Source organism: Seriola dumerili, unplaced genomic scaffold, assembly GCF_002260705.1.
Source record: "Seriola dumerili isolate Sdu_G_001 unplaced genomic scaffold, Sdu_1.0 BDQW01000122.1, whole genome shotgun sequence".
Lineage (NCBI taxonomy): Eukaryota > Metazoa > Chordata > Actinopteri > Carangiformes > Carangidae > Seriola > Seriola dumerili.
Genome location: NW_019174377.1, coordinates 2,032,426 through 2,048,768, shown reverse-complemented (window position 1 = coordinate 2,048,768; position 16,343 = coordinate 2,032,426). Strand labels below are relative to the sequence as shown.

At 40.8% G+C, this 16,343-nt stretch overlaps 1 protein-coding gene across 1 annotated transcript in view; it reads left to right on the top strand.

Annotated features, from left to right (window-relative positions):
- The first annotated feature begins 6,617 nt into the window (after positions 1-6,617).
- gucy1a2 (guanylate cyclase 1 soluble subunit alpha 2) overlaps positions 6,618-16,343 on the top strand; it is a 33,868-nt gene continuing 24,142 nt past the window's right edge. The window contains exons 1-3 of the mRNA XM_022748522.1: positions 6,618-7,064; positions 13,728-13,789; positions 15,083-15,207. Coding sequence (XP_022604243.1) covers positions 6,744-7,064; positions 13,728-13,789; positions 15,083-15,207 — 508 coding nt within the window. The 5' untranslated portion in view covers positions 6,618-6,743. The remainder of the gene's footprint in view (positions 7,065-13,727; positions 13,790-15,082; positions 15,208-16,343) is intronic.

The following is a 16,343-nucleotide window of genomic DNA, read 5'->3' as shown; positions in this document are numbered from 1 at the left end:
GGTTTCTTATCACTTTTCACAATGAAAAGCCTCAACACCAAAATCTTATTCCCCCATCATGTATTAATACTAAATTTTAAAGTAAAAACATTGGAATTTGTTTGTTTTGAAGGCATTTCAGTATTAAAATGTTCATAGTTTACATCAAAATGTATCATAATTTTTCAGAAATCTACTGTGGGTGACAGTGTAAATGAACACATAATATCTGTGTTTTAAATATCAAACACAAACGGTAGTCTAATAGAAGTTGTGTGCTGATAGAAAGATATTTCTCTAAGGAAACAGTAACAACAGTATTTCCATTCAACCATAAATGGAACAGATCTGTTGATTGAGTGTAGATAACCTGACAATTACAGTTTCAGTGTCACAGTGCAACACAAAGCATAAATTTGTCAACATTGTTTGCCAGATGAACTTTACAGTAACAGGCAGATGTAACTCTGTCAGCACTCATTGGCAAACAAGAAAAAATAGCATCTCCCCTTGGATACATCCCCTAAACAACAGGTTTTACTCTGGGGTTAGGTTATACTCTGAATGAAATAAATACTCAAACATGAAATTGACAACATATAGGTATAGTCAAACCACATTATGTTGTTCTGCCTGCTGTGTATATGGGTACAGGAGTCTTTTGTTGTTTGTTTTGTTTTTTTGGAGCAAGAGAAAACAAACAAAAAAACAAAAAAACACACTACTTATTAATCAGCATCACTTTATGCCACATGCACAGCTGGGCTGGTTGATAGTGGAACATCTATGAAGTTTCTCTCAGCCAAGACTTGAATTGGAGCCATGGTATCTATGTGTCATAAACCCTATTTTTCTAGCATCTCTTGCCAAAACGGCCCTCCCCTGCTCTCTGGCCCAGGGATTTAATTTCTTCCTCTGTGGCCTCGTGATCCTTTGCAGCTGTCACTTAATTCTAAGAGGTTTCAGTGTCGTCAGAGGCCACACAGGCGAGTGTACACACAAGCAAACATGTTGCAGCATCACAGCCCTCACACCTAGTCTGACACGCATACACTCCTCTCATGAGTAATCAGCCACCTTGCCCTGGCATGTGACCTCATCTTTTTTTTTTCATCTATGCTATTGGCTCTTTGATTAGCTCATCACTTCAGACACCCACCTTATTTCCAGGTTTCACCTCAGACGTCATGTGGTGAATCTTTGTGAATCAAAAAAAAAAAAATGAAGATTTGAATTGGTTTTTATTTCACTGTTTGTATATGTGGTCACACGGGGAAAAGAGGATTTTCTCGCTCTTACATGCTCTGCAGTTATTAGAGACAGTTCTCTCCTTGATGAATCAATCCCTCTTTTCAGAAACCTGAGGGAGACACTGTGAGAGAGAGTCATAGGAATAGATCCCATAGGTAGATTCTGTAGTCGGTAGATTGTTAATGTAGGATAATCTGTGTCTATAATCGTCGCGTGTGGTACATTCTAAACCCCCTATGAGTACAATTTAATTACTTTCTGTCTCTTGTGATTTGAATATAAATGGGTAAGTATTTCTAAATGTCATAGTAGGAAAAAGATCCATCACCCTATTTAAAACCACCTCACCCAGCAAATGGTGAACAGGCTGCAACAAAATGCTCTTGGTATCATGAAGGTTGGCATTGAAGCAATTAATAAACAGTAATCTAAATTTTATTTTAAAATAATCCAGTTACAATTATTATCTTCAAATATACTAAAACACTGTATATATTCTGAGCGGATTTGAAGCACTGTCACTTCATCTAACAGTGTTAGATAAACTGATCAAATGTACAAAAAGATATATCATTAAGACAAGACCCTTTTAAACAAGTTTTGAAGTTATTTTCTGATTATTTCTTAATCAAATGACAATATTCCAGCATTTAATGGAAGGAAATTAATCACTTTTTACAGTTGACTGTCAAGCATTTAAACTACTATGTTGTTTCCTGGTTAGCTTTTCAGTAGCAGTGTATTTGACTACTGAACACTATAAGTATGGATAAAATTATTATTAGACAGAGATATGTGAAAAAATATTTTTGCATTGTTTGCTCACATGCATGATAAGTTTTAAAGTTAAAGTAATTGTCTCACTCAACCAGAAAGTTACACTCCCACAAAAGAGAGTGCAGTTTATGTCGATAGAACTTGTTTGGAATTCATTTCTACAATTTTATTTCACTGTAGGCAGGTTGAGGAGGAACTGTTGTAGTGAAAAAAAACCCCATCGCTTTATGTGGACTGGACAAAATGTTATGGTCTGAAGTGTGATTTGCCAAAAACACTTTACCTGAAATCACCTCACTCCTCAGCTTGCAATTATTTCAAGTCACACTGAAACAAGAATTTTTAGAGTTTGCTAAAAGTAAACTCCCTGTCAGCAAGGACACAGGGACATGGAGAAAATTAATTTCCCCAAGGAGGAAGTACTGTGCATTGTTGTTATTTATCATTCTTATAATACCAACTTGGTAAGACCTGTTTTGTTGCAAAGATCTGCAAGCCATAGCCACAATAGTGTCTCTGCTGCTGGACAGTCTCTGCACTGTGGATTATGCATCGTTCAAATGTGTATCAATGGGCCAATTCCATCGTAAATCAGCAGTAATTCAGTTTGTCAGCTCTATTGCCCGCCACTTGAATATAATGTAATTGCCAAAAAACACATCCCACAATGACAATGTGTATTAAACGGACAGATCCTAATGTCATCATTTTCAGGAAATTCAGCTGAATCTGTAATGCATTTTCAGTGTAACACCACAACATGCAATTAGCTACTCTTTAACCCTGTTTGTTCAGTAGAAACCATCCCCTGGGATAGGACAGTAGGTTATTTATATTGCGCAACTGACAGAGAGGCCCGGGTTCATGGTTAATAGCAGCAGAGTGGCGTGGAGTGATGTATGGTTATGGCCAATTAGATTGGCTGGGGGCAGATTTATGACTGAGACAGCCGTTTCTCTTTCCCTGTCTCTGTTTCTCATGCACACACACACACACACACACATACACACCATGCTGTTTCGTCCTCTGTAGCTTTGTTTCATTCATTCATTCGCACTCTCTGCCTCAGATTCTCTGATTTCCTCTCTTTTTTAATTCTTTCACGTTCAGTTTTACACTTTACACAGTCATTCTGCATGATTAGCAAGCAGGGGTCATATATCTGACAGAAAGATGAGGCAATAATAAAATGTCTTCTGTGTCACAAAATTGAAGCTGACATGCCTGCTAAAACACTTGACACACACACAGGAGAAATAAAAGATCTAAACTGTAGTGACTAGTGCACAAAGCAAGGAAATGCTCTTATTGTGTGTCTGTGTGTGTGGTGTGACAGACACAGGGATAAATGTAGATTTGTGTTTTATGTCTCAGTGTGTCTGCACAACTGTCTGCTTATATCTTGGGAAAGACACCTTTCCCGTTGGACTCGCTGGTGTGTCATGGGGCTGAACCTCTTCTTATCTTCCTGCATTCCACACCTACACATATTTCAGATTTTGACAGAGTAAACTCTCCTTAGTGTGTGTGTGTGTGTGTGTTTATGTGTGTGTGTGTATGTGTAAGAGTGAGTTTCTGGATGTTTTTGTCTATATATGGTTTTTCCCCTCTTTTTTTCATGCATCTCTTTGAAATACCTGTGTGTTTCTGTGTGTGTTCTAGGCTGAAATGACAGTGTAAATCTGTCTGGAAAATATGCTAGTCATTCCCTCCTTTCTCTTCTCATTTTCTTACTTTTTATGGGCCTATTTACTGTAATACTGTAAACTGCATTGCCTGATACTTTATTAATTTATTCTAAATTAATAATGTGTCTGGCTTAAAGTAAAGTAGTGTCATACAATGTCTTATGTTGGCTGGATGTGAATCTATATTCACAACCAACAAGAATAAGAGAAAATTCCTCAACTCTTCAGCACATGTAATTGCATATTTACATTCACATTGATTTTTTAGAGCAGTCAAAGCATGATGCCTGCCTATATTATGAAAACAAAGGTTGGAAATGTGTGCATAGGATGATTCTGTGGGAAAAGTTTAATTTGACCAATAATGAATTGACATTTGTATCTTTTTGACCCTCATAATTAGGAAATATTATTTGTTATGTAAGCAAAATTATAAGGGTGACCACATTACCTTATCACTGAGGGTAAGGGTAGGATTGTGTACTTCATCACCAATATAATGTTCATTTGAGATAATAATGTAAATTTGAGGCCATCCATGTTAGATGTATGTATTGAATATAACACCAGATGGTATACCCTCACTATCTGTTCAAATTCCCTGATAGCACAGTTGCTAAGCTTTTGCCCTGTCTGTACTCAGCTGTAGCTGGCAGGCTGCCAGCTCAGGGCAGTCCCTCAGCTAGTGGCCTTATCTTCTCTGGAACATTATTTATTCCATTGTAGGGTTAGCTTTATTAAATGCCCACATTATAACCGATGGATGGCAGAGTGATTGTTAAGAGCAAGCGACCAGATAAGGAAAGGGAGATGGAGACTGTGTTAGAGTGTGTGTTAGTGCATGTGTTAGTGCATGTGTGAGAGAATGAGAGAGTGTGTGGGTGTGTGTTATAGAGAGAGAGAGAGAGAGAGAGAGAGAGAGGGAACAAAATTCTATGCAATGTATTGGGGTCATGCTGCTCCAGAAAGTCAAATGAATTAGTAGGCACCTCCAGGAAATTGCACTGTGGTGTATGTGTGTGTGCGCACATGCATGCACTTGCATGATGCATCAAGTCTGTTTCAGTGTCTCTCTGCTTGTCCCTTTGGGGGCCTTAATGAACAGACATGCTCTGCCAATCAAGGTCAAGGTCATGGCTGTGATTAGTGCCAGACATGAGCATCATCCTGCTCTCTGATGGGAGGCAACAAGCATGCACCACTGCTGCCAGCTCCATTATCTTCCTGTGGAGCCATATTTGTCCTTGTATACCCATGTTGAACACATCTGGCACATTGCCAACAACTGACTGTTATTTGATTACTATCAGATGTTGTGTTTCCAGTTTGTTAATTGAGGAACAATCATCTGTATGTTGCCTGCCAAGATGTCACTAAATGAGACTATGTAGGATATAGTGTCATTTACTGCTGTATACCAGTAGGCCTACATGTCAAACTTACACTTGCCTACACTTTTAAAGTGTGTCCAAACCTCTGTCTGGTACTGTATATAACCAAACTGCTATAATTTAATTTAATCGATTTTTTGAAACAAACTTGATGTTTCCCCAAGACATGGCTGACATGCAGTGAATGTGAGACTTTGGGCGGCCAGCGGTGGGGGGGGGGGGTTCAGTAGTGCAGAGGAACTAACAGCATTTAGACCATCAAAGGAAAATATAACTTGCATGTACATTTATTTGTGTTTGAAGAGTTTGTATTGTGTAATTTGTTGATGTTAGCGGACTCCAGCTCTCCAACTCTAACATGAGCTAGTGATGCACACAGTTGGCCATGTGCAGTGGATCTCCTGGAAGAAGTTATGTTACAATCATCATTTACATTACAAAAGCAATTATATGTAAATTGCTTCATACAGGAGTTGAGGTTGCACAGGGCTTGATGTATTGCCCAATATTTTTTTCGCAAAGGGGCCCCTTAATGCATTATCTATCTATCTATCTATCTATCTATCTATCTATCTATCTATCTATCTATCTATCTATCTATCTATCTAGAACAGCGCGAGCTCGGCAGACCGTTCTCATCCTCAGACCAGCGGTGCGTGCTGCTGTTGGCTGACCGCGCGCGCTCGCTTTCTCTCCCTCTTCCCCCATCTCGAGCCACCTCTTCGCCCAGCACGCACGCTCCGACCGCGCCACTACCAAAAGAGACGACACGTCTAAAGCCGAGGGGCCAGCGGTGAGGGAATATAAGTGAAAGATGGACGAATGATGAGAGGACCGTTAGTTGGCAGACAGACAGGAGAACCGCTGTCGCAGAGGACAGAGGCAGGAGGAGAAGGGACGGAGGAGAGAGAAGCTGACACATCTGCCGTGACTTTGGGGATTTCTCTCCGGCAGAAGTGAAGTGAAAACGGGGAGACGCCACGTTCGTCGGATGCCAACATTGACAATGTGCGAGAGGAATAATTAACATGTGTCGGAATTACCGTGGTGGACCAACATGTTGTCGATTTTGGCGACCTTTGTCATTTTTCTGTTTTACAATTTCGCCACTTAAAACAACGTCTGCTTCAAAATAGTTTTGATAGCCTATATTTTTTTTATTTGAAGCATCCTCTTGGAGAGTGTTTGGCCTCCCAGGGAGCAGGTTGGATTTGTTTAAGGGGCAAAGGAGGACGGTTTTTAAGAGGCGATACCCCCGCCACCTCCTCCCCCTTACATAAATGTTTGCGTGCCGTTAGTGCTCTAGTTCTCGTCGACCCCCCTTCTCCCTCTGAATAGGTTGCTGAGTCTCACACGCAGACGGACGCATCTCATGCACACATAGACACAGACAGACCTATTATCTCACGCGCACTTACATATACACAACTCATATGCATACATAATTATATAGACAGACCTTACCCCCCTCACCCACCCAACCCTCCACCAACCCTCTTACCCCCCCTCACAATCTGATGACTCCCCGGCGTAGAGGTGGACGTGGTACGGAACCGGCTGTAGCATCATCATCATCACCATCATCATCACCATCACCGTCCTCAACACTACCACTGCCATCATCACCATCCTCCTCCTCCTCTTCCTCACCATCACCATGTCCTCGTCGTCGCGCAAGATCTCCTCCGAGTCGTTCAGCAGCTCGGTGGGCTCGGACTGCGGGCTCGAAAGCCCCGGGGGAGATGGAGGGGACGGCGGTTTGGAGCCGGCGGAGGAGAGCCGAGGCTGCCCCTTCTCTTCCTTCCCCTCCTCCCACAGAGCGGTGCTCTGGAACGGCCGCAGCCTCGCCGAGAGGTCGGCGTGCCCGGCGGGCGAGGAGCAGCAAGGACCCGGTGGACCCCACAAGAGGGTCACCAGAAGGAGACGGGTGAACCTGGACTCGCTGGGAGAGAGCCTGAGGCGACTGACCTCACCCACGGTAGGCCTCCAGCTCAGGTCTTGAAGAGCTTGACTGTGCCTTCAAGAAATGTCATTAAATATTCCTATAGAAAGTTGTAGTGCTGTATTCATTTAGGCATCTTACCTCAACTACTTCAGTAGTAGGGACTTAGCCAGCGGTTAGGCTTCTAAATAGTGACATTTATGGGAATATCCTATACCTTATAACCTAACTAAATTAGTTTTTTTCCCCAAAAAGTTGAGGAGCATTCTTCTTAAATCTGTTAAAATGATAATGTTGAAGTCTATTTTGTCTGTCATGCTGTGTACAATTAATAGTGGGCATTATTGACCAAATCAATGACTGTTGGTCTTCAGATGATACACAGTAGTAAACAGTCACTGTGATGACCAAACAGCCAGAGGCTGAAGCTGTCTCCAGAGTTCAGAGAAACACAGCCATGGGAAAAGGCAACATTCAAACTATTCCCACACAGTATGATTCTTCAAAATCCCAGACGATGTCTCATATTATGATATGATGTGTGCTGTGCCTTCTATGAAAAGACAAAAAAAAAAACTCCTTTTCATCCTTCACCTCTGATAGCCTGAATCATCTGGCAGATTATATAATAAGTATGTTGTTGTGAGGAAAAGAGACAGAGAGATGCCCATGCCATGTCTGTGTATATGTAATGATGTGAGGAGTGTGACGAATGAGCCTGTTTCTGTGTTTGTGTGTCTCGGTTCTATCTGTGTCTCAGTTGTATTACAGGCTGTAATGTAATAAAGTAGCTATTAAAACTGAGCGCAGTTGTGATAGATGGCATGTGATTAGGGCATTTGCTATTGCATAGTTGAAATTTGATTGCATCTCCTGTAATGTGGCCCCAGCTATGTAGGTGCTCAACAATAAAATATACCGGGAAGTAGACAGATAGACAGATGTTCAAGATGTAGACAAAACAGAATTGCCATTTGAGATAGGACGTAAACTTTGGATGAACAAATCATACCATAATCTTAAAGCAGCTACATAGTAAAGTGTTATTAAGCTTACTTACACATTATAACACAAACAGCAACATGAGCATCTCACTGTAATCGCCTTGCTGGCCTCCTTAATGTTCTACGCCAATCAGTTGTAAATTTGTGCTGTCTGCAATTTCATACTGGGCATGTGGCTCATTATAAACCAGAGTCAGCTGTGATAAGTTGCCCACGGTTCAATATGAGGTGGCACTGTTTTAGTTTTGTCAGTCCAGGTAACCAAAGCAAGAGCTGAAAGTGTAAAATATGGTTTTGATTCTCAGTGTTAACCGCAGTACTAGCAATCAGTATACGTTACTGTGAGCCATTTGACTCAATGTTGATATAAAAATATTGCCTGATTCACATCTAATGCATATTTTAGTTTTGATTTCACCATTGTTGAGATATTAAGGATTAAAGAGAAGAATGTTTTGGGGTATTGCTTGCTTGACTGACAGGTTTCTCAGTCTTTTGCAGCCAAGCATAGATTGTGCCCCTTACTCAACTTCACAGAGGAAACTCCAGTAGCCCACAGTCACATCTTGTTTGAATTTACATAGGCTAGTCCACATTTTGAGATGGGTTTATGAACAGGTTGAAGGATTGATAATAAATGGATGGATAAATAAACATTTAGTGCTCTAGTCTTTGCTTCTGATCAAAGAGTGATCTCACATATGTTCCAGGTCTATTTACGTTGGTTCCCCAGATAATAGGAGTACTGCTGTGTTTTCATTATACTACAGGAAGTTGTGGGAATAGGTTTCTCCAAACTGCAAATGCTCAGACCCTGTGGTCCCTTTCCAGGGAGAAATACATGTTGCAGATTAAATCAATATAAGAGAGCAGTGATTGTCAGTCTTTTTGCTGCCCAGGCACAACCTTGCAGAATAATGAAATTAAACAGTTAAAAATCTGAAGTTAGTGTATATTGGAGATTGCCAGTGAGAGGCAACTTCAGCTCTCAGCTGCAGCTCTTACTGGCCCTGATCTTTAATAGAGCTGTGAAAAAATACGGTAGAGGGAACACTTAAAGACACATTAGTATCACACTCTATTGTGATGATATCCAGCATTTACATGTGGGCAATTGTGGATGTGTGTGAGTGTGTGTCTATCTGCATGAAAACATCTGTTTGTTTACATGTAAGTGCAATTACAGGTATCAGCTGGGCATAAATAGAACCTTTTTAAAATGTAAATATGTCAGGGCCGTTATGTTAATGTGCTTTGGTCACAAGGACAGGGAAAAGGTAAATGTCCTAGGTCTTTTTACAGTGTCTGAATACATTAATAATGACTGTTCCATCAAAACATTTAACTGCTGCCGTAAGTAGGAACATACAGAAGCAAAGTAGCCAACAGACACAAATATACTCACTCACTCACTCACTCACTCACTCACTCACTCACTCACTCACTCACTCACTCACTCACTCACTCACAGTTCCTTATCTTTTTGATTCACTTCACACTCACACACACACACACACACACACAGACAGGCTGCGTGCAGTGGCAGTGTCTGTTGTTGACTGCAATGGACCATGACAGAGAGAACAGAGCATGCTCTCTGTGGTTGTCTTCACCCTGACCACACTGACCCAGAAGCAACAACGCACACACACACACACACACACACACACACACATGTGCAAACATTAATTTTCTCTCTCCTTCTCTCAGTTTTGTGTATACACATGGAAGGTGGCCATTAGCTTAGTCACCCATGATGTTGATCAAAAGGGCCCAAGTGTTGGCCACAAATATGAAAAGTGTGTTAGTGTGCTGATGTGTGTATTCTGGTAAATCCACATTGTAAATTTGTGGTTTCATCTTCCCTATAAGGAAACAATTTTATTAAGGAGATGGATATAGAGTTAAGTCATTGCTTCGTGTGTACACGTGTTGGCTGTTTCCACCGAAATGTCTTTACTCCACATTGTATGAGTTTACCAGATGAAGGTGGCTGTTTGGTGGGATCCACAGGATCCACATGTCTCTGTTTTTTGTATGCTTTCCACAAATGGGGCTGGTTTCTTAAAATGGGGAAAAGACATGTTGATCTCTGCATCCTCCACTGATTTGATTCCCACCAGAAAAGGATATTTACCCCCAGCAACAGCATGTGGTTGGTATTGTTTTCACCTTGTGAGTCTGTGTGTATGTGTGGTCCTGGAGACACCTACTGTAGAGGGAACTACCACAGAGGTGATTTTGAGTACTTTGGCAGGTTTTTTTCATGTCTGTTAACACAATGGCGTCACAATCGTGTAAGATACAGTCTTGAAACCTTACAGGTGTGTAGTTGATATCAAAATGAAGGCCAAGTTTGAAAATGGGTGTAGTCTGACCCATGAGTACTGGTTGCTGTGATCGGCTGGTGTGATCTCATCATGAGATGGTCTCTAACCATTCATAACTCCAATGGCCATTTTTCATTCACAATAATAATAATGAAAACAACATAGCAGTACAGATTTTGGAATCATGTAAGTTTTTTGACATTCACGGTCCATTATTAAGACAACACTGTACTGCAGGAAGCAGTACTGTATATTGCTATCAGAATGGTGATAAAAAGACAACTATCAAAGGAAGACATACTGTTTGGTCAGGGCTTTATCCTACAGCAAGATAATGACCCTAAACCTTAGAAGAAAAGAACAAGACGGTGCTCCTTTTTTTTCAGTCTTTATTATTCAGTCGGTCTATGCTTTACTTTCAGAAGCACTGATACAGTACACTGTATAAATTTCAGTAACAACTGAAAAAAACTGATTTTTAAAAATACATCATTGTCTCTTCAACTTGTCAGAATTTACATTCATTCACATTCCTGTTTGTCCAAAGCAATTTAGAGTAAGTACATTCAACCTTTGCAGGGACTAACAGCCAGATATTATATCATATCATTTATCCCAGCCAGGGCAAAATATTTACCACTGCCATGTCCGATGCACTGGCTGCATTCTAACCATTTAAAGCAGATTGCGACAGCAACTGTTTTCTTTGTACCAGCTTTATTACTTGCCTGCTCTCTGACAGAGAGGCCTGATGCGTCTCATGCTGGGATTTATCTTGCGAGGTCTCATCTGGTGTATGAGTTTCTATTTTCTTTAGTACTGGTGACAGCTTTCCAACTGTGCTGAAGCACCAGTATCTACTGCTCTGTGACCATAGACCACAGCAGTTCATGCTAATAGAAATTTGGAGGAGGAAGATACAATAAGAGGAGGAAACAAAGAGCTGGTCCACTGCACTGTGTGTGTGTGTGTGTGTGTGTGTGTGTGTGTGTGTGTGTGTGTGTGTGTGTGTGTGTGTATATTTGTGCTGGAGGGAATCAGTCACACAGACAGACAGGGAAGGCAGATTCACCTACAGTCGAGAGAAGTATAACTGAGCCTCACATGGAAAGAAAGCAATGCAGAGCAACAGAGCAAGAGGAATGGAGAACATCGGTCAGGTTCTGCTCCCCTCCCAAAGTAAAGAAACAGAGTAAACAAGAAAGGCAGAGTGGTTTGGATAAAGATGATGGGAACTAGAGAAAGAAAGGATAAACATAAAGTATAAGGGGAAAGAAGGGAGCTTTTGAGAGTTTATACCCCAATATTTGCTGAACACAATTTTCACCAGTCTACACGCTGTCATCATTGCAATAATTTATCTTTTTAAGATTTTAATTCAGTTCAGATACATTCACTTTATCAGCATGATTCTGTTTCTGAATAGATATTGTGTGAGAAACTTATCCCAACGACCAGGCGATCTTGATTAGTCTACTAGCTGCTAACCATATCCTACCATCTAAGCACGCTTGTGTGCGCGACTGAGTGAGATTAATGTGTGACGGGGTGTGTACAGTAAACATGCCAGTGATTGTAACAATGCAGACTAATGATGATGTATGTGTATAGTATGTTTGCACATGTGTACGTGTGCATGTGTGTGTGTATGTGTGTTCGTGTGTGTGTGTTCGTGTGTGGCTGATAACAATTTGTGACAGTGTGTTTGGTCATGTTGTAGAATCTTGTGTGCACACACTACAATGTGCGTGTTCAGTGGTAAATGAGTAGCTGAATCAAGGATGCAGTTAGAGGGGACAGTCATGAGAATACACCATTTCTATTGTTACACATGCACGCACACATATACTGTAGACATTAACACAAATGTGTAACTGGGGAACAGAGTGCTAACAGGGAGTAAAAGTTTTTTTCTCATAAATAGTTTGTAAAGGTATGGCCTTCTACGTATTTATGGGTCTACACAGTTGCTTGTATAAAATGCCCATCTTGTCCCTGTTGTTGCTAAGTTGACATGTGGCTCGCTGTAGAGACAATATTTTTCTATCAGCAGGTGTTGTTTCAGATGTTGTTAAACATATGTACAGTAAATGCAGCATAAAGAAAAAACATTTGTATTTGTCCAGTTGGTTAGAGACAATATGACACCTGTATTATGAACTGTATTAACCTTTAAAACATTAATATTTGTTCCCTGACTGTACATACTGTCTCTCTTTCCTCCCATGTTTTTGCTCTACAATCTGTCTCACTCCCTCGCTGTCCCTTCACACACACACACACACACACACATACACACATACACCAAATCGCTCCTGTATCTGTCCGGAATGGGCGGAGGCCCTAGAATGACCTCTCCAGCTGGCACACTGTGTTCTAGTATTGTCACTACAGCCCAGCATTCGAGCCGCATCACAGATAATCACATTGGACCCGCCCTCTCAAGCTTAGATTGTCAGTAACGCAAAATACGCCAGCTGCACACACACACACACACACACACACACACACACACACACACACACACACACACAGAGATGCAAACAGATGCACATACACACAGACGCACAGACAATCCAGGAGTATATTTATTTTAGTCATTTATAAATTATTATTATTACTGGCAATTTTGAAAACTTTTTCCAGACCTTTGAAAGATGTAAATATTAAATACAAAAATTAAAAAAAATTAATTAACTAGAGCAATTGTGTTTTTTTTCCAGTAATTACACTGTGGAACCAACCTATACTCAAGCAAAGTAGAAAATATATTTGTATATAATGTACTGTATGTTTTCCATGTTTACTTTTCATTAGAAGTCTGTGTTCTTACAGATAAGCTTTTTTCACAATAAATATTTTACTTGTCATAGTAGGAAAAGCACAGGTGTTAATAATAACAGATGGCTGTGTTCTATACAAGTGTCCCAGTAAGACATGACAGTGTGACTGTGGGCCTGAATCCACAACACCAGGACCATGAAATTGAAACAGCGAAATGGAAGTTCTTAGTTTGACATGTCAAAATGTCTTCTGTGTTTTTCCTGCAATAACACTACAGATGACACGTTTGTCTGCTTAGATGTTTGTCATGCTTGCCTAAGTCTTAATTGCAATAATTATGGAATCCATAACCAAATAAATACCATGTGTTTACTGTGTTATGGATTTAGAATGTGTCCTCATGAACACTGATGTGATGGGAGCCATTCGCAACACAAATAAAGGAGGCAACCAATTTCAGTGTAATTTTATTACTAGGGATTTGCTGAATATATGCAATATTGAAGCTTTGAAGTGCTATAAATGCACATACATACAAAAACACACATATACTTGTCTGATGTATTCACTCCTTCCCACAGACACAGACTGTTCAGGAGGCCCTACAGCGAACTCTACAATTCTACAGACAACAAGAGATCAGGTAAGACTGTCTTCCTCGCTTGCCGTCTGCCTCTCTGACTCTTGTCCTCTTTCATCAATCTCCATACTCAGTTTCTCTCTCTGTGTCTTGCTGTCTACCTGCTGTCTTGTCTTGGCGTCTCACATCACCCATTTTCTCCGCTTTTTCCAATATTTTTCTCACTTCTCAGTCAGTCTGTCTGTCACACATGCACATGCACACACCTGTTCAGTCTCCGTGAGCCTGTCACTGTCTCTGCTACCCCTCGTTCTCCCTGTCTCCCTGTCTTTTTCAGCCAGTCAGAGAGACAGACAGACATACTGTATAGACAACAATCCTTCACCTCTTGTCTCTCCCTCTCTCTTTTTACTATCCCTCCCTGTCAAAACAGTAAAACCCTCCACCAGGCACAACATGTTGTAACACTGTCCGTGAAGTACATACTGCATACAAATATAAACATTGGATCGGGACCTTTCTGGTTTTTTGTTTTTCTGTGATGATTTTCCTGTCACTCATTTTTTTTCTCTGCTTGATTCATGTACAATGCAACTATGCCCTTGTTTGAAAAACACTGGTCTGAGCTGGCCTTCAGAATTGTAACTTTGTTACACTGGTTTCTGTTTGTCTTATTGGGGATGTGATTGAGTGAAGTGATACTTCATAATGGGTGTGTGTGTTTTAAGCTAATAGAAACATTTAATGGCATGATTATCTTGGCCAATGTTATTGTGAGATACAGTATCTCTATAAACTTGAAAACAAATAATATTCCTTCTGTTGGACAAATGTGTGTTTAATAAATCTGTCTGGGGAAGTGAAAGAGCATTGCTTGCTCCTCCTTGATTACCATTGTTGAGATGACATTTAAGCACATTTCCCTGTCTTTCTGTCATCCCACTGCATTGCTGGATCTGCTTAGTGACCAACAAATATGAACCTACACAGGCTAATCAAAGTGTCAGATCACAAAAAAATGTATAAATTCTCACTTAACCTTAGTGGTATTTATCCACACAGATAGTATCTTTGAGATTTTTGCCACCACCACAACAAATCTCATCAGCAGACATCACAGAAAACAGTCCTGAAGAATAGGTGACAGTACAGTTTGTAGTGAGGTGATACAGCCTGATGGCTGTTGGCATAAAACAACTAAAACGAAAAAGCCCATGGTACATCTTGATGCGATAAGATGGACGTTCATCTTGACATTACCTAAAGAACACCTCATTAGCTTTTCTTATTTGCTGATCTCATGGCGTATCCTGTGTGTGTATGTGTATGTATGTGTTGGGTTTGTGTTTTTCACAGGTGTCAGGAAGTTGGCAGTGAGGAGAGGCGACGAGAGAAGAGAGAGGACAAGTGTCCATTTCTAGAAAATTCTGGTTCAGAGGAAGATGTCCTGCAAATCCTACAATACATGGCCACCATACTGGGTGAGTATGTGTTTATGTATATATTTAGTATATACTTCCCATCCCATTGATTCAGGCTGTATTGTTTTTATGTTATTGCTTCGGATCGATTGTACTGTACTCAGATTTTTCATGCCAAGACACAAATAGCTATGCTTCTCTCTTTTTCCCCCTATGCATGTCCTCAGTATTAATATTGTTTGTTTATGTGTGTGTGGACAATTCTACACACACACACACACACACACACACACACACACACACACACACACACACACACACACACACACACGAAACCACCCCCAGGGCTCTAAAACACATTGTAGTCAAAAAGAATAGAGATACAGTATCATGGCCTAGGTAGTGCGCAAATAGACACAACTATACAACTATTTAGACATGCAAAAACACACACACATTGGATGACTCACTCTGGAGGCTTCTACTGTCTCCATGGCCTAATATGAAAAAACAATTCACACACACACTGTCCCGGTGAGTCACCCGGTACAGCTTCGTCCTCCCTCTGTACCATCTAAGATCTCGTCCTGCCTCTATCTGCCTAGTCCTCCTCCTCTGTCCTGTCTTTTTGTTGTGCTGAGATACCGCCACTGCATTAACTGTAAACTGCCACAGTATTTGTTAACTCCTCTGTCCCTCAGTCAACTTCTTATCCATCTCCATCTCTTGCTTTCTCAGCTTTCTGCCATGCTTTTCCTCCCCTCTCTTAGTCTCCATCTGCTTTTGCCTACAGATCATCCTCTCCTCTCTCCATTTCTTTCTACCTTGTTCTTTTAAATCTAATTTTTCTCCTCTCAATCTCTCTGGGTTGTGACAAAAATAAAAAAAGGCTACATTTAAATAAATAAAAGCGTAGAGCAAATTTGTGGTATGCTGTCCATTCAATTTGTTCGCGCAGTCTATGTATAATTATAGTGTTTTGTTACACAATCAGCAACTGGGACAGCCTTCCATGAGTAAAACGGATCTGACTTGGTGCATTGTATCCATTTATCCATCCATTTTATGCCGCTGATCTGGGTTCTAGTCGTGGTAGCAGACATCCTTCTCCCCAGCCACATCCTCCAGCTCTCGGGATCCCGAAGTGTTCCCTGGCCAGATGGGATATACAGTCCCTGCAGCATGTTCTGGATCTG